Source organism: Urocitellus parryii, chromosome X, assembly GCF_045843805.1.
Source record: "Urocitellus parryii isolate mUroPar1 chromosome X, mUroPar1.hap1, whole genome shotgun sequence".
Lineage (NCBI taxonomy): Eukaryota > Metazoa > Chordata > Mammalia > Rodentia > Sciuridae > Urocitellus > Urocitellus parryii.
In genome coordinates this window covers 122,217,870-122,240,895 of record NC_135547.1, presented here as the reverse complement: position 1 = coordinate 122,240,895, position 23,026 = coordinate 122,217,870, and the positions used below count along the sequence as shown (strand labels likewise).

At 35.6% G+C, this 23,026-nt stretch overlaps 1 protein-coding gene across 5 annotated transcripts in view; it reads left to right on the top strand.

Annotated features, from left to right (window-relative positions):
• The window catches only part of Glra2 (glycine receptor alpha 2), a 185,595-nt gene that overhangs the window by 49,481 nt on the left and 113,088 nt on the right, over positions 1-23,026 (top strand). For all 5 annotated transcript variants that reach the window (XM_077793933.1, XM_077793934.1, XM_077793937.1 and 2 more), the window contains 4 exons: positions 475-698; positions 18,035-18,117; positions 20,795-20,932; positions 22,764-22,978. In XM_077793933.1, the coding sequence (XP_077650059.1) occupies positions 475-698; positions 18,035-18,117; positions 20,795-20,932; positions 22,764-22,978 (660 nt within the window). The remainder of the gene's footprint in view (positions 1-474; positions 699-18,034; positions 18,118-20,794; positions 20,933-22,763; positions 22,979-23,026) is intronic.

The following is a 23,026-nucleotide window of genomic DNA, read 5'->3' as shown; positions in this document are numbered from 1 at the left end:
CCATCATCTCACAGTTTTTCAAGTTTTTCCCTCCAAAATTACACAATTGCTTTTCTTCTGCCCAGAACATCAAGCATAAAGAGACTAGATATGGTCTCATTTCTGATTTGCAAAAACGAATCAGTTTTATTTAAAATATGCCATCCCAGACTTCTGAACTTGTTACCTTCTTCTACAGCAAAATCAACTTGAGTTAGTATTATTTCACACCAGAAATAATAGTTTAAGCATAAAAATTCAGCCAAGCCAACCTGCTCCATTTGTGTTATGGTTTGACTGCCTCTTCCTTCTTCCTCCCCTCTGGCTCCAATCCTAATAGAACTGAATGGTTTATTTTGACCAAGATATACTCAGCCTGCTTTATTCAGAAACAAACACTCTATCAAATCAGAGAGATGATTGAGAGGGAAATTTAAGTAGACTTCTTATGCCAGGACAGACAATAAGGAGCTCTTGTGCATGACATTTCTGTAGGACTACCGAGTGAATATTTTTCTGAGACAACAGTGGAATGATTCACGACTGGCATACAGTGAGTACCCGGATGATTCCCTGGACTTGGACCCATCCATGCTAGACTCCATTTGGAAACCAGATTTGTTCTTTGCCAATGAGAAGGGTGCCAACTTCCATGATGTCACCACTGACAACAAATTGCTGCGGATTTCAAAAAATGGCAAAGTACTCTACAGTATCAGGTAAGCCTCCATTGGTTACACATGTTCACTTCTCTATTTCTCCTCTGGCTTAGAGGTGCCTGATTCTTCAGGGTAGGATGAATATGGCTTCAAATTTGTGTTCTTTTGTTTATAATTTGAATCTTAAAGTTGGTGGAGAGTACAAGACATTCCTATAATCTCACAAGTGTGATTCTCCACAACACAAATGTATTTTGTGGGTAGGTGATGGTATTGTGTAAATACCTGAACAAATGTACTTTTGGAGACCTTGATAAAGGAATCACATTCAGGCAAGGTGACACATGCTTGTAATCCCAGTGACTCAGGAGGCTGTGGCAAAGTTTTGCAACATAGTAAGACCCTCAGCAAATTATTGAGACTCTGTCTCAAAATTTAAAAATAACTAAAAAGAGGACTCAGTAGAGTGCCCCTGCATTCAATCCCCAGTACCAATAAATAAATAAATAAATACTCCTTCAGTTTAATTGCCATTGAGCATAATGTATGAATTTTCATTTCAATAATCCGGTCATTTAACCACACACAAAAAACTTCAATGGCTCAGCATGTTTAACAGCATACTTTGGTAAGTGGAGACTTTATTCCAATCTCTGCTTCTACTTAAACATATGATCTTGATCTCTTAACTTTTCTTGGGCTTCGACTTGGGACAGAAGATTCTTGAGATTCATTTTTAAATTTTATGTTAAAATATGATCTTCTCCAGAATCTTTATAACCCCAGGCTCAAAATAATATCTTCCTTTTCTGAATTCTAATAGCAATTTCTCTGTGGCTCTGTAAGGCTTTTTTTCTTCCTACTTTATATTTTGGTTATTGCTGCACATTCAATAAGTATAGCATAAGAACATGAAATTTTTAAATCAGATAAATCTAGACTCAAACCCAAGCTTTGGCACTTACTAGCTACATGACCTATAATGCTTAGTTACCTTAATCATAAAATGGGAAACACCATATTTATCTCTGAGTATATTTGTGAGAATAAAAGACACTGTAGACAATAAATATTTTCTTTAAAGTGACAGATTATAAGTATTTGAAATTTTACAGTCTCAATTACTTCTGTCACAACTACTCACCTCTGGCATTTTGTTCAAAAGCAGCTGTAGACAATATACAAACAATTGGATGTAGTTTGTTTCAGTAAACTTTTATTTACAAAAACAGGTGGTGGACTGGATTTGGTCCTTCGGCTATAGTTTGCCAACTCCTAAATTTAAAATGTACTTGTTATAATATCTGACATAGATTACATGTTCCATAAATAACTTATGGCTATCTGTATTTAAAATCAACATTCTTTTTAAACAGTAAGATTTTTGAGATACTTGGATTTTGCCTTTTAAAAAACATCTTCCAAAGGGCCAAGACAATGCACTATATAAGAGAGAGATATTTTGGTACAATGAACAACTATTGGCATCTAAAGGTGTTGTATAGAATACCCTCTTCTCTCTAATTTCATTGCCCACTCCCCCCAAAAAAGTAGACAAGTAGGATTCTTGCAAATAATTTCAATAAGTTTACAGACTTAACATCATCAGAATCTCACTGAACAACTATATATGTAATTTGGTTCTCTATTGCATATTCTATTCTTATACCAAATATTTTCACAGCTTCCTAGTAGCCAATAGCCCGTGTCTTGTGGAATGAAAGGGGCTGCTTGCTTACAAAATGTAGCAAAGCCAAGTACTAGTACAAGAACCAGGAAACTTCCCCAATGTCCACTTAATTTTCAAGGAAAGAATATTCTGCATGGTGATGCATTTGTTTGGTGTAAGATGCAATAGTGGGCATGACCTAAGTTGATGTGACCTGATGAAACAGGACATATGTAGAGCATGGTGCTGGAAAGGAGAGTTATAAAAAGCAGCACAGGGTATCAGCTGCTTCAGCTAATCCTCTGGGCCTTGGGTGGTGTTTTCTTTAGTAAATATCTGGTATTGTGCACTGTTGAAATAAAACAACTGTTGTTGTTTTCCTTCTTTACTATGAAGGCATGTCATTCTAGAACAGTAAAAGATAAAATGTTCCCCAGACTTAGATCCATAGGCAATTCTTGTTATCTCTGATTCCTAAGTTTGTAAATTACAGGCTCTAAAATGTCCTAAAAATTGCTTGGATTGGGTGGGGTTTGTCCTATGGCAGGATGGCTTAGACTTTTCCTTCATTGTGGGTATACACTGACCTGAGGAAAAATCCTTGTTGAAGGAGAACCGGAGATGTCACTTTAAAGAAATACAAACTCTTGGCAAATTTGAACTGTAGGAATCTAATTATTTTCCCAGAAAGGTTTTCAATGAGCCAGACACTATGCTGGGTTTAGAAATCCAGAGCTAAGGGCTGGAGATATGGCTCAGCGGTAGCGCGCTCGCCTGGCATGCGTGCGGCCCGGGTTCGATCCTCAGCACCACATACCAACAAAGATGTTGTGTCCGCCGAGAACTAAAAAATAAATATTAAAAATTCTCTCTCTCCTTTCTCACTCTCTCTTAAAAAAAAAAAAAAGAAATCCAGAGCTAAGTAAGATAGAGTCCTTGCCCAGGAAGTACTCCAATTTAACAGGGCACATGATAAATTAAGTAATAGGAATGAATAGGGAACCAGGAAAAGCAAAGTAGTTCTAACTTCATAAATAAGTTGTGTGATCCAAATATTGCTAAAATTTTGGGGTCAGAACTAACATTTGTATTTGAGTCATTGAACTCAATTTACCTAGAGGCCAAGGAGTAATTAGTATTAATATATGCCCAGCTCCACTTCCTGACCTGTTCCATCTGTTTTTTTCCTCTCAAGTTTTTTTTTTAAGTTTTTTTCATCCAGTCACCTCTCATCCAACTTATATCTGCTGTTGCTCCTTGCTCCACTTCCTGACCTGTTCCAACAGCAGATATAAGTTGGATGAGAGGTGACTGGATGAAAAAAACTTAAAAAACTTGAGAGGAAAAAAATTGTGGAATTTCGTGTAGAGCTGTAAGAGCAGGGAGCCAGGTATGTGGCACACTTGTTTGATTGCACCATTAATTCCTGGTTTATCGGAATTTCTAAATATGAGGCCACTGGCATAAGTATTATGCTTTCACAATATTTTCTTTTTTTTTCAACTGAGAGCAACCTAATTATCCCTGCATCTTATACATCATAAGCAGTTTCTTGTTTCTTCTCAGATTGATTCTCCTTCTTCATTACTATTTTTTATTCTGCTCTTTCTAGTTTGCCTTTTCTTCCACCTTCTTCTCCTCTGATCCTTGACTCTCAATTATGCTAGTGTTATTTGCTTTTCTTGATATCTGTTGGGATATTATCATATTCCATAAATATTTTTGATAACAAGTCAAAAAATTCTAGAAGTCACCAGGAGCTAGAATGAATTTTTTCCTAGAACCTCTAGAGAGAGTGTGGCTTTGCTAACCCTTTGAAATTAATCTTGTGTTATGATAATAAAAATATAACTTTTTTATTCCTTTCCAAGTAAAAAGTATTTTATCTTCAAAAAAATATATATATGCCCAGCTGAACTTTCAAAGGATTAAAACTCAAGTTTAAGGCAAAATGGGCTGTGTATAGTTGATATCTTAAAGGTGCTAAAAAGATTTTGCTGAAGTTCCATTAGGAAGGAATTTCCCTGCACACTCAGGTTAACAATGCAAATACCCTGAGAGAGGGAACACTTTGGCCTAAATTGATACTAAGCTGTAAAGAGCTGATATGAGACTTATTTCCAATAGTAAGTTTGATGTCTGTAAAGAATAGTGAGGACGTCATATTGTGAAGAAAGTCTTCTTTATATACACAAATCTCATGTGTGGAATCTTAAATCCGTCACTTTTCCCTCCATCTGTTATCATGGCAAACCAATGGCCACCATTTTCAGAAGGATTAATGAATTACCTAAACATTTTTGCTTTCAAAATTTTTTGACCCATCAGCATTAGTAGACATATTTAGTCACCAAAACTATGTTGCTGACTTAATCTTATGGTATGTTCTACCTTGATAGATATTCATGTGGTAATATTCACTTTGTTGCACCATTTGAGACGCCTACTCTGAACCTGAGTGTGCAGGGGAATTCCTTCCTAATGGAACTTCAGCAAAGTTGTTTTAGCACCTTTAAGATATCAACTGTACACAGCTTATTTGGCCTTAAACTTGAGTTTAAACCTTTGAAAGCTGAATGCTATCCTGATTAGTTCTAATATTATCATAGACATGGGCTTTAAAGTCAAACACTCTCAAGCTTGAGAATCTGACCTCAACACTAGCTATGATTTAGAGAAATAGGATATCTCTCTGAATCCTCAGCTTAGAAAAAGAGAGAATTAAGTTATGAGCATTAGTAGAGTATAATACATGATATATGCACACTCAAAAGTTGTACTGTCATAAACACTAGGGCTTTTGGTATCTTCTTCAAATTTAATGATTGTGTTTTCTGTTTCAGACTCTAAGACAAACAGTATACTGACCAAGATAGTTCCTCAGAATTTCAAAACTTAAAGAATGGGAAGGACACACACTTTGAGTATAAACCTACAAATTAGGAGTTCTTAAACTGATGCAAGGGGAAAACTCCATAGATTCTTGAAATTCCCTAATACTGTACGCATATTTTGTGCATTGAGGCATTTAAGCTCTTTTTTGTTGTTGTTTAAGGGGAAAAGTCCTCTATCATTACTAAAGTGGCTATGCCTTCCAACTGTTAATAGCTTTGCTTCTAGATTTGTTGTATGCCTCCAGAATGGTTATGCCTAAGGTAAAGTTGTCGAGGAAATACTATTTGTTTTCAGTGTCTTATTTGACTTGACTAGGTGCCCAGGGGCCACATGCTAACTTGCAATTTTAGGGAGTTCCCCAACCTATAAATAATGGAATTGATCCTCCACAAAAGCACCCCATATCAATAAGCCATTTGCTTACCTTATTATCAACCTTTATTGGACCTGAAACTATTGCTTATAGCATTGGAGGTAATTTTCTTGTTAATCCTTTTGATTCAGCTCATGATTCCAAGTGTTGATGATTCAGTCTTGTACCCTCCCAGGAGTCCCTTAGTTGTAATACAAAACCCATGGGGACTGACATACCTTCTCCATCTGATGAAAGATTTACAGGTACCACTGAGAGTAAGTGGAGTATAGACAGATACCCAACCGTGCTCTCCAAATAATCCTAAGACTAACTCTATCCACACACATAAAGGCCAACTTTTCCCATGTGGCCTCGCATTCTTGACTCATCCTACTGTCTGATGCAAGAACTTCAAAAGGTTCTAGTTTTAGTTATAGAATGATTTTTATGCCATAAGGAAAAAAAGAACATTCTATATTTAGATGTCAGAGCTGAAAATAAAATGCACAGTGAAGTGAGGCCTGCCTAAATGTTACCAATGGTGATGTTTTGATTATCTTACTCCCAATTTTGATGAGACACAGAAGCCTGTATTTTCTGCTGTAAGTTAGCTATGAAAAGCTGTGATTTCATATCTCTGAATATTTTGACCATGTTTATCTTTATATCTTATAATCCAGGAAAAAATACATTATCATTTTCTAACTCTGTGTCCAAATCCTCATTAGTTTTGTGACTTGACTTAATGCAGTAATTAATGACTGTAACATAAGCGCCCACATCAGAATTAAGCAGCAAGTCTTCAGGGAAGTGCTGGGAAATGCCATGGAAACCACAATGATTCCATTCTTCTTAGGGGGGAGTAAGGTTGGAATGGTGGGAGGAGTTGGCATGCACATATGCTGGTGGATTCAGTAGGAGCTGAGCTATGTGATGCAGAGTGGGTAATATTAGAGAGGGGCCCTCAAAAACAGTGCAGCTGAGGGTAAAAGTATTAAAGTCTAGAAAGTGTGTTGTGTACCTGACAGATTCTCATAATGGGCCATAAAGCTCAGTTGAGTTCTTTATTGGATTCATAAATACAAATGCACAATGGGGTATAATATTGTTTTAAACCTAACAGTAAAGATCTTATCCTCCTTTGAAGGAAAAGAGGGAAATCAGTCAATGAAATACATGGAAGCTGGGACAACTGGTAGTCTTCCACTATTTCCCTGACTGGACTAGCAATAGGAACATTCCCCTCATTTTGGAAGTAACTTTCCATTTCATTAGCATGCATCAAAGTTTGCTCTTCAGATGATTGCGCAGAGACCGAATAGCAAGATGGTAGCTCAGGGCAATGTGAGCTCTACACTTCTTTCTACCATTTACTGTATCCTTCAGGATCACAGAACAGCCTCTCCAGCCCCATTGGTCATCATTTTGTCTGATTTCTCTATAAAACCTGGTTGAATCAGGAGAACAGACAGTCTAGAGTTCCTTCTAGCTCTATCATAAGTCTGCAACCTAACATGACCTCCCCCTCCCAAACCACAAAACTCCTTCCTGATGATTAAATAAGAATGGTTCTAGGCTGGGATTGTGGCTCAGTGGTAGAGTGCTCCCCTAGCATGGGCGGGACCCAGGTTGATTCTCAGCACCACATAAAAAATTAAAAAGGCATTGTGGTGTGTTCTCAAATACTTTTGGATCTTGGAACCCTTCTTTTCCAGACTCATTATCCAACTCATGAACACAGTGACTGGATATGGAAGTGGAAAAGGGAGGCATTGACTACCTGAATAAAAAGGTAGCTTTAAAACATTCAATGTATAGGTTACACAATGACCAACAGTTCTGAGCTCCTTAATGAGAAATTTCAAAACCACAAACTAGATCCATTTGTACCATCAGGTTCAATCAGGAGTATTCATGAGAAATTATTTTAAACATGTTAATGAATTATAGGTTCATATACTTTTAGACAATTATACACAGAGATGGTTGACTGGTTCAATAATTAAGTGGATACGTAGGCTAAGGGAAGCATGTGGCCTATTTGAGCCAGCAGAGGTGAAAGGCTAGTCTGCTATTACTTATAACCTAAATTTTCTTGTGACAAGAAAGCAAGGGAAAAATCAGAGATCCTGGTAAGTTTGCTTAACTTATGTTGACATGGGCTTCTTCCTGGTCCATATGGGCTTTTTTTCTGATTTTGAAAGACTCACTGGATGGCATTAATCCCAAAATAAACATGCATAATATCACTGTAGCTCTTATGAGACCCATGGATTCCTTTACTGCCGTCTCATAGCACATACTCCGAAGGAAAGGTAATTCATTTTAAAATGGGAAAAATTTGTCCATCTGCAAAGCTCAGCAGTCTTACCAACAACTTTCTCTTTGCTTGGGGCATTTAAAATTACAAACCAACGTCTGTATTGTAGAGGGCACAACATTGATTATTGGACAGTTATTGAAATGCAGATAATCAAGTGCATATATAATTATGTGAAGTTGCACATGTGACACTTTCAGAACAAAGTCATCCCATAGCTGATCAATCAGTCATTTCAAAGGAGAATGAAATAAAAATTTTATTTGATGTGTTATTTCAGTAGGAATATATTTCAAAATTTGAGTGATCAGATAAAAGATAGCAAAAGATGGAATAGGGGATTAAAGACAGAATGCTACTGGGCTGGGGTTGTGGCTCAACAGTAGAGCGCTCACCTAGCACGTGTGAGGCACTGGGTTTGATCCTCAACACCACATAACAATAAATAAATGAATAAAATAAAGGTATTGTGTCCAACTATAACTAAAAAATATTTTAAAAAAGAAAGATGCTACTGAAGTGAGGCACATGTCAGTTCTAAGTGTCAGGAGGATTTTTAATCCAATATTACTAAGCAATGAAAAGAAGTCATTTAACCTTTCTTTGAGCTAAATTTGCTTTTCCAGTTCTATATTCATATAAAATGTTAAATAAATGTCTTAGTCACTTTTGAGTTGGCTATAGGAAAAGGGAGAGAAAGTGGGGAGACAGTTCTTCCCATCCTTCCTAAACTATATATACATACATTCCTTTAAACAGCACCTGTACCATCCAGGCTCCACTCATCTTTCACTTAATACAAAGCATATGGATATTTTCCTTGCCCTGGTTTTCCTCCTTTTGGGAAGCAAATAACTCATAAAAGAGGATATAGTTGCATTTCTTTTCAGATAATGTATGTATAAAATGTATCTCCCATTTTAGTTGGTTGTTAAGAGTAAACTGAGGAATTATACTTGCTTTTAAAATGTTACCTAATTGAGAATGAACCATCCTACCATCTGATCAGAACTCTATTCTCTATATAACCTTTGCCACCATAAATACTAGTCAGCAACACTCCTCCAGTTACTACAGTAGAAGTCACAATGCAGCAAAATACTATCCAAGTATTTTGTTCTCAGCTGTCAACAGGTACTTAGTTACTTCGGTCTTCTCAAATCCATATTCAGTTCCCAAGAATGCTGGCACCTCTTCTCTTTTCCCTCTTTCCAAAAGTAAGACAATCCTAAATAAAATGTTAAGAAAACTGCTATACCACACTTTTCTCTTTTTTTCACCTCAGTGGCATTGTTAAATAGCTATAGACATGTAGTGACAAAAGTCAAGTCAGTTCTCATTATTTTAATATGCTGGTTAATAAAATGTTATATTGACAAATGTTTGGGTCTATAAATAAATACTAGATGTGAAATGACTTTGAAACTTAAAATGTGAGCAGTATTGATTATTTAACTGTGATAATTTGAGTTTTTTTCTATTGGTGTTCAATTTCGCCCTCTCCTATTCAACACCTTTGAAATATTTTTATTCAGGAAATATCAAAGCATTTGGAAAAGTTTTAGCTGCAGATTTATCAGTTACTCTCCAAGTTGAATCCAATCCATATTTGGACTTAATTAACATGGGCCAACCATATGTGTGCACATTTTCTGAAGGGACCACACACAGATGGGAGCAGATATTATATTTTTGTCCTTCCCAGCTAGTATTGCTCAATGCATATGGGTATTTTCTGTGATGCCTTTACAATGTTTGGTAAACATGGACCTTCCTAGTCAGCCACTGGGATTTTAGTGGGGGAGAGTAGAACAGCTGATGAGCCAGGCAGTGTTGCCATTCATCTCTTCATATCCAAGGTCAACAAAGAAAAACAGCACAAGTGCTTTTTTGGAATTAACAGACAGGAAAGAATCTAAACATACAGCTTAGGATCAACTTGGGGCTTAGATCCAGCCTTAGACAATATTAAAAAATAGTGTATCTCTGGTGTCCAGCCACATATTCTGAGCTCTGTTTTCTATCTAGTTTCATCCTTCCTTTTGATACTTTTCAGAATCAAAGTCTGTCCTTGAAGATATGCATAGGGAATCAGGGAGTCTATCAACTGAATTACACAAAAGAGGAAATGACTAAATGTATTTAAAACATTATTCTTTTTCCTAGATTTGCATGTTAATAGTCACGTGGAACCTTTAGCCAAATGTCAACTGGTTGCCTATCTGTAACAGCAAGGGAGTTCAGAGGGTTTAAGCAAGGACATACTGACATCTTTTTGGCACTCTTATTGATTTATACACCATGAATTTTTCAAACTTTGCTTATGTGGAAAGCCTTATCAGGTACAGCCATATGTGTGCCTGTCCATGAACCAGGAGACTAGCTCAGGGATGGAGTGGACAGAACAATCTCTATGCTTTACATGATGAGTGTGTTCAAAGCAGTCATCTCATTACAGAGCTTTCAGAATGAGTTTTAAAATTTAATTTCTTTCCTGCCTGGCCAAAATTGTACCAAGTATTTTTTTTTCTCTGTGGATTAAGTATCTTGTGTACATACCTTGGTTTTGATTCAGAAGCATTGAATGATTATTTCAAGGTATGTTTCTCTGACAGACCCAAAGGACCCTCTCAGGATCTAGGTCTGTAAGAATAGGTTACCTGCTCTACTCAATCAGTGTGACCACTTATTTAAGACCTCAAAGGAATAATTATAGGCCCTTCACTTGATTCAGCTTAGATATGTCTGATTTACATTATCAAAGGGAATTCTTTAAAAAGTTTAAGAATAAATTATCAACTATTGGGATATTTATATCTATCTATCTGACATTAAAGTGTGATTTCCTTCAAGACAAAAAAAAACACTGTCTTATTTCAAGTGTCTGATGGTACACGGTGCTCAATAAATATTTGCCAAAATATTGCTGAATGGAACTACTGAGTTACAACTCAGGAGGAGTCACACTTAACACCAGTCCCTCCTGAGGACCTAGTGTTAGTCTTTCTACATTCTCTCCTCCTACATGATCGATCCTCCTTTATTAGTAGTACTATGAACTTTTGTAAAAATTTTTGTTGCTGTTTATCCAGTGCATGTAGCAGCCACTTGCCTAACCTTTTTGGAAATATATCAGTGGCTGATTTTCCAGGGACCAGAGAAAGTGACTTGATATACTTCCACTACCCTAAGTAGAGCTCCTCTGCCACTTTTGGCCTTTGCACATTAATGTGTTAGGTGGAAACTGTTCTTGGCTTTTTCTCTACTTCACCCAGCAACCCACCCATCCTTCTTAGCAGCTCTCCCAGTCTTCTAGCAGCATCTACCATATTATTGGTTGCCACTGCGACTTTGGTGTCACTGTACTGATTTTATCACCATGCCTCTCCATTGTGACTGGGACCCTGAACCAGTTCCCTTATTTTATAAGCCCTAGTCCAATCACTTAGCAGCCTACTTCAGGCTAATTGCCCTGTCTTAGTGTCTAATTAAAGTATCATTTCCCAAAGAGATTGCTAATGCTACTGAAAAATTGTAGGCCCCTTTCTCAAAGTTATTTTTTTTTCCCTATTTACTTTTTTGAACCTTCTCCTTTTTAGTCTATCACATCACAGTAAAATCGTCCCTTAGGACATCCTGAAGTAGTGATTCTTTTTCTATATTTCTTGTTAAGTAGTGCTTCTTAAAGTGTGCTCCAGAACAGCAGCTTCAGTGTCACCTACGCCCCTTATCAATACTGCCTGAGAATATGCATTCCAAAAAAGTCCCCTCAGGTGATGTGTATGCCAATCAAATAGTGAAACCTACTATGCTAAAGGGTGTTTTGATCAGACAACTAGTCTTGCAATGTATTTTTTCCACTGATTCCCTGAGTCTTTCTTTCCTCCCTCTCTTCATGTGTGGGTCATAATTAATGACGCATTTTTAACGTGACTTCTAACTTGCCCCCAGGCTAATTTCACTTAAGGCCTAGGTGGGTTAAGATGTCACTCTTGTTCCTCTTGATATATCCTGTCAAACCTCCCTGATGTTAGAATGTCATAGGGTTCAGAAATTTCAAGGTACAATTAGGAGAAAAGATTCAATAGATCTACATTGTAGAGTAAGGCTTTATGTTCTCAAGAAAAGAGAAAAAGGTTATGATCTAAGATGTTGGATGACAAAGCCCTGTGGGGGCAATAACTAACTCACCTACCTGCCCAGATTGCCAGGAACTTCCTATTTTAAGAAGTGTTATTACTTGCACTTAAATCTTTCATTATATTCAAGAGGATACATTCATCTATTAGATGAAATCCTTCAAGCTGGTCACCTTCACTTACAGTTTAGAATCATAGAAACTTTGAGCAGAATGAAGGTATGGGTATGAATTGAGGCCAGTGATTTAGTCAAGATCAAATAATTCTTTTTGGTAAGCTGAGTGTACCATCCAGGACCTCAGATGACCAAAGAAGGCTGAGGAAATTGTTAAAAGGATAAGTCATGAGAATTATGGATTCCTGAAAAAAATGAAAGGGGTATCCCTCAGCAGGTACAAAATGACTAAGGTGTCTATGACTAACTCTGCTGGAGTCACAAAGGATGATAAATTGATAACAAGCACTTTTCTTAAGGAAGAACTATGTTAGAATGAGAAATAAATGGAATTTGGTATCAATTAAAGCTGAATTCAAGTCTATCTTTGGTAACTTACTGATTTTGTGATTTGTGGAAAATGGCTTAACTTCTGTGAGCTTCAATTAGCTTATCTAAAAAATGGAGATAATACTGTCTGCCTTGTGTGATGGTACTTCATGATTATAAAATAATGAGTGCTTAAATCACAGCAAGTGTTCAGAGAGTTATGATTATTAATACATTATCACTTTACTTTTCATTTTTCCTAAGTGTTTTAATGCTAAAGGAATACCATAAGTTCCATGCATTCTTATGTATCTGTGTAACATTATTTGCAGTGTCCTGCATAATGTGTAAAATGTGGTCCCCAACACAGGAACAACAGCAATATCCCTTGCTCCTGAAAAACACAGAAACATCCTTTTGTCCTTCCTCTCCAAACAAGACAGTCTATTATAACGATTAGAATGAACACTCCCAAAATAGCACATTAGCAATCTTTGCTTTAGGCAAGCAGATCACTCATTAAAATTTGTATATCTACCTGAGAATTCATTTTCTCTTCAAACAGTATTTTTCCTTCAAGAATCTCACTGGGATCAGACTCCCAATTCTAATACTGAGCATCTTAGGAACCAGCAGTATCTTTGTGAGTTAAGGAGCCTTCTGTCTGCCCAAACATTGTAAAGTTAAATGTTTAATTTACATTCTTCTAGCAATGTAAGAATAGCACCGGTCATGGACTCAGATGTCTGTCTAAGGCTCAAAGACAGGTGGACTGTGCTTCCTGGTTTTTCTTCAGGTTGATTTGCCTTACACCCTGTTGGCTCCAATGAACAACCTCTTCCCTTCTAAATCCTTTATTCTTCCCCATTCTTATAGACTAAAAGCCTGGAATGTTCCCACAGGGTTTCAGGATGCTGATTCACTATTTTAAAAAAAAAATTAGTTTTTAGCTGTAGTTGGATACAATATCTTTAATTAATTTATTTATTTTTATGTAGTGCTGAGGATTGAACCCAGGGCCTTGCCCATGCTATGTGAGTGCTCTAATGCTGAGCCACAACCCCAGCCACTGTTTCACTAACTTGTTCAACAAATATTTATTGAATACATACTCTGTTCCAGGCACAGATTTAGATGGTAAGAAAAAGAGAGAGTCTCAGCCTTCATGGATCTTGTATTGTAGTAGGGGAAAAAGATAATAAGCAAATAAAAATATGAAAATTATAATATTTGATTTAAAACAGTGTAAAGATAGTTGAAACCATTTGTAATGTCAGCATTTATCAGTAATTTAAACTTTAAGTGGGGTATAAACCTAAGAACTGGTTTTATGAGAAAGGTGAACTGAAGAGGAGAGAAGTAAGGAAAAGAAAGAGTGAGAAATGTAAGATTTAGGAAAACTGACTTTCTGAATTTAGATATGTTCTTTACCTTTAAAATATAAATGCTGGCTTGGCCTTTTTACTCTCAGTAAAAAAGCAGAGCCTCCTTAAGAGAACTTTATTCCTTCCCTGTGCAAAAAGGAACAGAGTGCCCCAAATGCACGTATGTCAGCTGCGTTGACAGTAGGAGAATGAGCAATAATGCTTCAGGAAATGAGTTCTTTAACAAAATCAAAAGGAAGAGGGTGGCCTCAGCTCACTGCCTTCAGGTGCTATGGCCTTAATATTTCAGATCGTGGGGAAGAAGGGAAGAAATTTGACATGCTTTAGGCAGTGTCTGCCAGTGAGAAGTCTGAGTTTCCAGGCAAATTAAGGAGAATATTGGCTTTTCAATTAAAATACTTAATTCTGTGATATCCATAAAAAATGAGTGAAGAGCAAGATAAAAGGAGATAAAAATTGTTCACATTTTAGTATACTGCTGTACATACCTGTCTTATTTGGTGCAATTTCTGCATATCTGTACAAAACAGTATCATTTCTTTTTTCCCCCAAGCTCTCATTTTTTTAAAAAAAAAATCATGAAATGGCTTTTAAAAAAACCAAATGAGATGGTAGTTTGGGGGTTCTGGACTAGGAAGAGTAAAAAATGGAATGTTCTGAGGTGATGGGAATGTTGTAAATCTGGATCACTGCTTATTACCTGGGCGGATATAGATGTAAAAAAGTCATCACACTGTAAGATTTGTATAGTTTTACTATATTTAATATATACTTCAAAGGAAAAACAAGTAAAGGGAAAACCTAGATTTTAGACCTTTGGATGTGTGGTCAAATATATGTCATATATCATGGGCTCTGAAGCTCATGCAAGACTGATTAGATCCTTACAGGCTCTTCTGATTCACTCAGCTGATGACATCATTTAACAAACTGTGGAGTTGTTAATTCTTATCATTGGCACCCATTGGATTCCAATAAAAAACCTATCTAGAAAGGAAAAATTAGAAAAATAATGAAGAAAAAGATATCCACTGTGTTCTCAGCTGAAATATTTAGGAAGAGTTTCATGCCTGTTGGGAATTTCTCTCAGTGGGGTTAATAATTTTGAACCCTAAAAGAATGGGGTCTCTGTAGGATTGTTATATCTGTTATAAAGGTAGGAATAATTGTGTGTGAGGCCTTTGCTCCCTGAATAAATGTGAAAAGTTCACTTTTCAAAAGAATCAGAAACAGCAAGCCTAAGATTAGTAATATTTAGGTTGAGTTGTTTCCAATAGCAAATAATAAACATTTGAATTCCATGCTGCATGTTCTTTTAAGCTGTATTAATTTCCACCAATATTACTTTCTAATTTCTCAAAGATAAGCTTTACAAAATTATAATAAAATTTCCACATTTTCTCTTTTTGATTTACTTAAATTTTCCATACACTGATTATTTTCATATGATATACATATTTTAGATTTTTTAAGTTTGTTCCTTTGTAAATTGACAAATTATGATTTTTTAACAGGGTACATAGTGATGTTATGATTTATGAATACAATGTGGAATAATTAAATCAAGTTAATCAACTTATTTATAACCTCAAATATTTATTTTCTTTGAAGACAACATTTGAAATTTACTCTTAGCAATTTTGAAATGTACATCATTATTTATTATATTCACAACATTGTGCAGTATAACTCAAAAGAAAAATCTATCTTCCTAATGAAGGATGTAAACCCTTTTGAAGTACTATTTACAATAATCAAATTATTGAACAGAGTATTTTTGTATGATGAAAATATTTCCTCTTTAAAAAATAGAAAAAAGGGGCTGGGGTTGTAGCTCAGCAGTAGAGCACTCACTTCATATGTGCGAGCCCCTGGGTTCGATCTTCAGCACCACATAAAAATAAATAAATAAAATAAAAGATATTGTGTCCAACTACAACTAAAAAAATATTTAAAAAGAAATTTGAAATATGTAAAGAAAAAGAAAAGAAAAAAACAGATTCTCATTATGTTAATAATAATTTTAAGTCCATGGATCCTTTTTGAGTTTTTTCTGCCTCTTAATAAAGTCAACTTTTTTATTAGAGATTTTCATTTTACTTCTTTTACTCTGCTTTTATTTTAAAGAGTTTATCTGTTAATCTTAATAAAATAGTGTTTTAAAAAAATTAAAGTGTTCATGCCAGGGAAAAATAATTAATAATCTATATAGGTATATCTACAAATGAACTCCAAAAATGAGAAAGATTCTTTTTTCCTGTCTAAAATGTTGTTTTAGGTCACTTGTTTAGAACACAAAACCATTTTTTCCCTTTAGAATCATTTTGTTTGGGCCCTCTTCTGAAGATCTCATAGAAGATAGCTTATTTATTTAGCAATGAAGGTGAAATATTATGTATTTAATAATAATGATATTAATAGCAAAAACACTGAATAGAAGAGAATTGTATGATTTTATCTTTCAGCTAGGGAAAAAAGCCACATTTATTTACATGAAGACAAGAAATCTAATAAATAGGCTGGGGTTGTGGGTCAGTGGCAGAGCACTTGCCTTGCACATGTGAGGTACTGGGTTTGCTCCTCAGCACCACTTAAAAATAAATAAACAAAGACATTGTGTTCATGTATAACTAAAAATATTTTTAAAAAAGAAAGTTAATAAATAGATTTTATGGAGAGTTTCAAATAACCTATACTTGTCATTGGAGACAGTATGGAATGAAGAATAAAAACAAACTGTGAATCATTCCACCAACCAGAAATATCTACTCTTAATGTAGTGATGTGTTTATATCTGTGAAAACAGATTTTTACATAATTGTGATCAACTGCACTATGTTGTGTCTTGCTTTTCGTAGTCATTGTTGTATTTTAATGACTTTGAAGATCATCAACATGGATTCTTTGTCTAATTTTGCTTCAAATTCCAAAACCTTTCTTGCTTTAAAAAGTGTGCCACATTTTTTTTTTTTGGTTTTGTTTTGCTCAAATAGAATGTAAAGTGAAGGAGAAAAATAGAGAGGAACCAGGAGGGTGAGAATAAGCATAACTGCACGAGAGAGTTTGGGTCAAAGTGTGACAGTCAGTGAGGTTTTTGGATTTAAGAATATTTGAGACACAGTGAACATAATTTGGGGCAATGAACCTGAGAATAACGGAATTCTAATATTAGAGTAAAATGGGAACAAACATCATCCTACCTCATCATTTGATTGATGAGGAAACAAATGTTTAGCAAGTTTAATATCTTCCTGAGGATGTTGAGATAGTTTGAGGCAATATTGGGAAGAGAAAATAGATCTAATAATCCTCAATCTTAATTTCCTTGTTTGAGAGAAAAGCAAAGCAAAATGTGTGCACCATCTGCTTAAAGAATACAAGGGAAATGGTGGAAAAGAGATGGAAGCCAACATTCTGATATAAGGCTCACCCTGAGTTGGCTGGAACACTGAAAAATTGAGAAAAGGGGAAAGGGAATAATGTAGCCCATACTAAGTACAGAGAAGCAAAGACTATGCAAACCACCATCCTTAAATGGATTTTTCTAGCTTAAGGTCTACTAGCTCCAGAACTGTCAAAGCTCTACAATGAATGCTACATTCAGTGTATGCTATATTGTTATGCTATATTGTTTACCCATCTATGTGGATTAGTAAATGAAAAGCCTGTGAAATTAATTATTTGCTAGAAGGTGAATTAATGCTTATTACATCATTTATTGTTCTTAAGGCAAAGTCCACACATCCAGGTATCCAGAATATAATTCTAAAATAGTATAAACTTTATGTCTTTTGTATATCAGTATGGGTAAGAGCATATTATTTGTGTTACATCATTTCTCAGTGGTCTTGCTTATTCTAGAGTAAACTTGAGACCGGCATCATTAATGAGGACAGGGAAAAGTAGAAAGAGTCAAAGGCTGGAAGAGGGGAAATAGAAAGCAGAGAGTTCTGATTAAATACTATAATATCTAAAAATATTACCAATGACTACTCTTCATTTGAAAAACAGAAAGTACTACCATGAGTGAGAACTTAAATTTCAGTATTTGAATCAATACATTTTGATAAATGTCAAATAGATTTCTGTTTCTGAAGAATTAGACCTCATGGATTTAAAACTGGTTTTCATATTTTTTTCTTTGCTAAGACTCACGTTGACCTTATCATGTCCCATGGACTTGAAGAACTTCCCAATGGATGTCCAGACCTGTACAATGCAGCTGGAGAGTTGTAAGTCACAATTATTGAAATGACTGCCTGCTTGGTTTAACAAAAAACCTGGTGCTTTTAGTGTCATTAAGGGAAAAAGACCTATAAGACTCATTCTCTACCTACTTACCAATACTCCTAAAGAAAGGACAAGCAAATTTGTGTACATGTCTCATAGGAGAAGCTCATTATCAATATAGTACGGATAACCTCCCAATCTAAAATGCCAAGTAACTTGCCCTTCCTCAAAAAACAAAATTCTGACTTAGTAAGTTTTTCCTTGAAATGATAATGTCTCCTGGGAAAATCAAGATTATTATTCATTCAACTTTTATAATGATTCACTCTCTAATCAGAAAATCATATTTCTTTCCAACTTATGCCCATAAAGACCATCAATCCCAAGGGAATTCTGGCAGGAAAGGATGTTTTCTTTCAGAACAGGACACAGGGGCCTTAGTCAGAAGAGGATGCAAGAACAAAGGGTATGAAATGAGATGATAAAGACAGAAAAAAAGTATCTTCTTAGATAAGCAATGAATACAAAAAGGCATGGTGAAGGAAGTAGGAAAGTGACATCAACATTGTTCCCTTTATGCCCTAGTTCTAATGCCACTGAAATCTTTGACATGGGCCGTAAGTTGCTGATGCCTCCAAGGTAATGGGCTTTTCAGTTAAGAGACAGAGAATTTTTCTGACTGGCTCTGTCAGTTTGTTTGTTTGTAGAACGCAAAGAATAATAAGTGCTATTGACCTACAGGAATGTTAGATTTAATGAGGCACGGGCAAGAAAATACTTTTAACTTCTTGGTTTTGAAAAATAATAAGTGTAAAAAGACACATCAACTATTATTAAAAAAAAAGATGGTGACAGGGTTTCTTTCTGATCATTTAAAATCACTGTAGATTTCCCTTGAAACTTCCTACAGAAATAAACAAAATAATGAAACATCTTTGTTTTAAGAAGTTGTCAGAGATAAAATGAGAATTTATGAATTATAATAGACTTTTATGCATTCATTTTTCCCTATTGTCCCTTATCTTGAAAAAAAAGGTTAAGAAAAATACTTTTTTTTACATAATGATTCCTTCTTTGTCTCTTTTCTAATACTTCATATTCTCCTCTGCCTCAAAATGATACTTTTCTCTGTAAAACAGCAGACATAGCTACTAACTCAGGCTCATCCAAGGCTTAAAATGCTTCAAAAAGTAAATATGCTTCATCTTTGCAGACTCAGATATAATGAAATCAAAGAAACAGCAAGGTTCATACTACTAACTTTGGAAGCAAAGGGTGGAAATTACTCTTTACTTTGCTACCCCAATATTATCTTCTCTTTCCCCATCTCTTTACCTCTTCTGTCTGCCCTATGCTGAGATTTCAGGGGGCTGACAAGGACAATTATTATGGTAGGCATCAAGAAGCTCACATGATAGGGACATGGGGTATTTGGTAAGCTCCAAGTATTTGTTGGAGGCACTTGGGTTGTATTCCCCCAGAACTGCAGTGGAAGAGATGGTTAGCCATTCTCTTTGTAGACTATCAGTGCTTGCACATGACCCTCTTTGCAGTTCCTTGCTTTCTGTTTTTATATTTTGGTTTTAAATTTAAAAGGTAATCAAAAGAAAGAGGAAAGTAGATTCCAATTAAATTTGCCATTGATTTTTGGGTAGCTCTGGTGAGTCACTATCTTTCAGTAAACAACAATGAGAATCTATAAACTTAATAAGCATGCTGAAGTTATTGGCTAGTCAAAACTTCACATAATATCCTTTGTTCCCATCACCCTCATTTTTAAGAGTTCAAATATCACTGACCAAAGGTAGAGAAATAATGCATGAAAGAAGAATAGCTGTCAATTCTGGAATGGAGAAAGGTACAGAGGCACTTGACAAATAAAGGCCTGGTTAACAGGAACATGGAGAATAACAGCTAACATTGGTTTGCTGAACTGTTAACTATCTTACTTTGGATGGTTCAAGTAATATAACAATATGACCTTACACAATAGAGAGTCTATTTACTTTATATTAACTGAAATGAGTAGGCCTATTTATCAAGACATTGGCACAAATGAATATTCTTAAATTGCATATCCTACAACTTCCTCTTTCCTTACCTTCGTATAGCCTTGCCTACTTGCTGAGGTAGCTGAGATTTGACCATAAATATTTAACATAAGTTTTCTGAAAGAAAAGCTAACAGACCTCAGAACAGGGGCCAAGTATGCAATGAGAATGCTTTAGGCAGACCCATTATTAATTTATTCTTATTTTTTTAAAAAAAATCAGAGTGGTTTCAATTGAAATACTAAGACTAGAGCCATGAATTGAATTGTTTTATTGGATTGTCCCAGACACATCTCTTTCAAGTAAAGACAATCTTCAAATGATTTTTATGTTTATTTGTTCTTCAGAAAGTGTTAGTGAATAAAGAAGCAAAGAAAATACTTTATAGATTCCATTCTCTCATTACACAGAAAAAAATCATCCAGAAATAGCTTGCTGTCTTCAATTTCTTTGGTTCTAATGGCATGTAGTTGTGATGATTACAGCCCTCTTATTAAGAATGCTCTTAAAATGATTGAGCATGTGTCTGCTTTAGATGACTTCCTTGTTTGTTTCTTTACATGGCTAGACTTTTAATCTTGCTATGAATAGATAAATTCAGGTTTTCACTGTGATTTCTTTACTCCAGTTGGGTACACAATGAATGATCTGATATTTGAGTGGTTAAGTGATGGTCCAGTGCAAGTTGCTGAAGGATTGACCCTGCCCCAGTTTATTTTGAAAGAAGAGAAGGAACTTGGCTACTGCACAAAGCACTACAACACTGGTAAGTTTTCTCCCAGCTGCTAAGCTCAAGTGGGCTCCTTTTGCTTCTTGGAGAATATATCATTTCACCTTAATCACTACATTTTTACCAAGAAAATAGAGTTCAAAAACTACTCAATAGATAAGATTCCGGTACCCTCTGGAATAGGTTACTGAACATAATAGATAATTTTTCTAAATCATCTAGAGAAAGAGAGATAATTCGTAATCTTTTGCTATTCTCTTGCAGAACATCTATTTAGATGAGTCTGAAGAAAGGTGTAGGTTGAGACCTAATTGGTGGTGCAGGAAACATAAATTCTTGCCCCTTCCTGGCATCCACTCTTGACATTGGATTCACAGATCAATTTTCACTTCCTGCCTTAGTGGAATAGAGGAATAATAACATAGGTTTTTGTAAACCCAGAAATAGAGCTGTTGTGCTGTTTAGTCCTGAACAGTAATAGGAGTTTGGATGAAAATCGGAGGGAATTCTGCCAGATCTAAAGTCATATGTTATCAGTAATGCTGATAGGCACATATGGAGGTAGGGAGACAGTGAGAATTTGAGGTGGTAGCAACAAATAGGAATTTGCTATTTCCTAGAAGATTATACCTGCCCAGTAAAGTTGATGGCTTTTCCTATGAACATCCTGGGAAAAGAGGCTGATTATAAAGAGGCAATCAAGAGGGCCAGGTGTGGTGGCATACATCTGTGATCCCAGTGGCTCAGGAGGCTGATACAGGAGGATTCTGAGTTCAAAGCCAGCCTCAACAACTTAGTGAGGCCCTAAGAAACACAGTGAGATCCTGTCTCTAAATAAACTATAAAAAAGGGCTATGGATGTAGCTCAGTGGTTAAGGCCCCTGGGTTCAATTCCCAGTACCAAAAAAAAAAAAAAAAAAAGGGCAATCAAGGCATGATGTTTTATTCAGTGACTGGTCTAGATCCTTTGCTCACGAGAATTGTCCATGATCTCCTGTTCCAGAAGTCAACAGTGACTTTCTATGAAGTAACTAAAAACCTGATTCCACAGTATTCTTCCTGACCAAGAAGAATTCAACCCTATCTCTTATAATTTGTATGGAATAAGCACAACTAACTTCTGGAATTCTAATTCCAAGTCAATCAAAGAAGGGAAAAAGTAGGAAGAGGCAGGAATATCTACCTTCTAATATTATGTTGAAGTTTTAATATATCTACACGTACTCTTTTTCATAAGGAAAGTAACACCAACAAATAGCTCCTAGGAATAGTCAAAAGGTCCTCAAACAATTACCCAAAAGTCTAGGAAATTTTTACAATGACTAGACTATACATGGTTTATAAAAATGTATATTTTCTCTTGCCATTAATAACATAAGAATCGACACACAGTTATTCAAATACTGTTGGGTATCATTTTACTGCTTAGGAGTTTTGGTTTCAACCATTACATATTATATAGCATATGTATATATGACATATATCCTATGGGTTCTATTATGCTATAGGTTCTATATTATGTGCTATATATCATAACCCCACATATTTTGAATATTTTATTTCCCCTGGCCAGTTTATGTCAGTCCTGCAAACTCTGAAGCTCTGTCTAAAATAATCAAGCTGCAAGAACAGATTTGAAAATTAAATGTGTCATGTGATTTTAGTCCAGTGACTGATTAGATCACTCCTTCTCACTATTATTTCAATTACTAGTTGAATTGGAGAGAAGTTGACTTGGTTACATAGGGTGAATATTTTGTGAAATATTCCAAATCTGTCTGCAATATCATTTTAAAAATAAAGTAGGATACTGGAATGGGACAGATAAATTCAAATTATATTTTAAATGATCACTTCATGTTTTCAGGAAAGTTTACCTGCATCGAGGTCAAGTTTCACCTAGAACGCCAGATGGGATATTATTTGATCCAGATGTATATCCCCAGCCTGTTGATAGTCATTTTGTCCTGGGTCTCCTTTTGGATAAACATGGATGCAGCCCCTGCCAGGGTTGCACTGGGCATCACCACAGTCTTAACAATGACAACCCAGAGTTCAGGTTCCAGGGCTTCTTTGCCGAAGGTAAGAAATTTCAGTTAACTAATAACCTGAGAGTTTCACCAAAGTTTT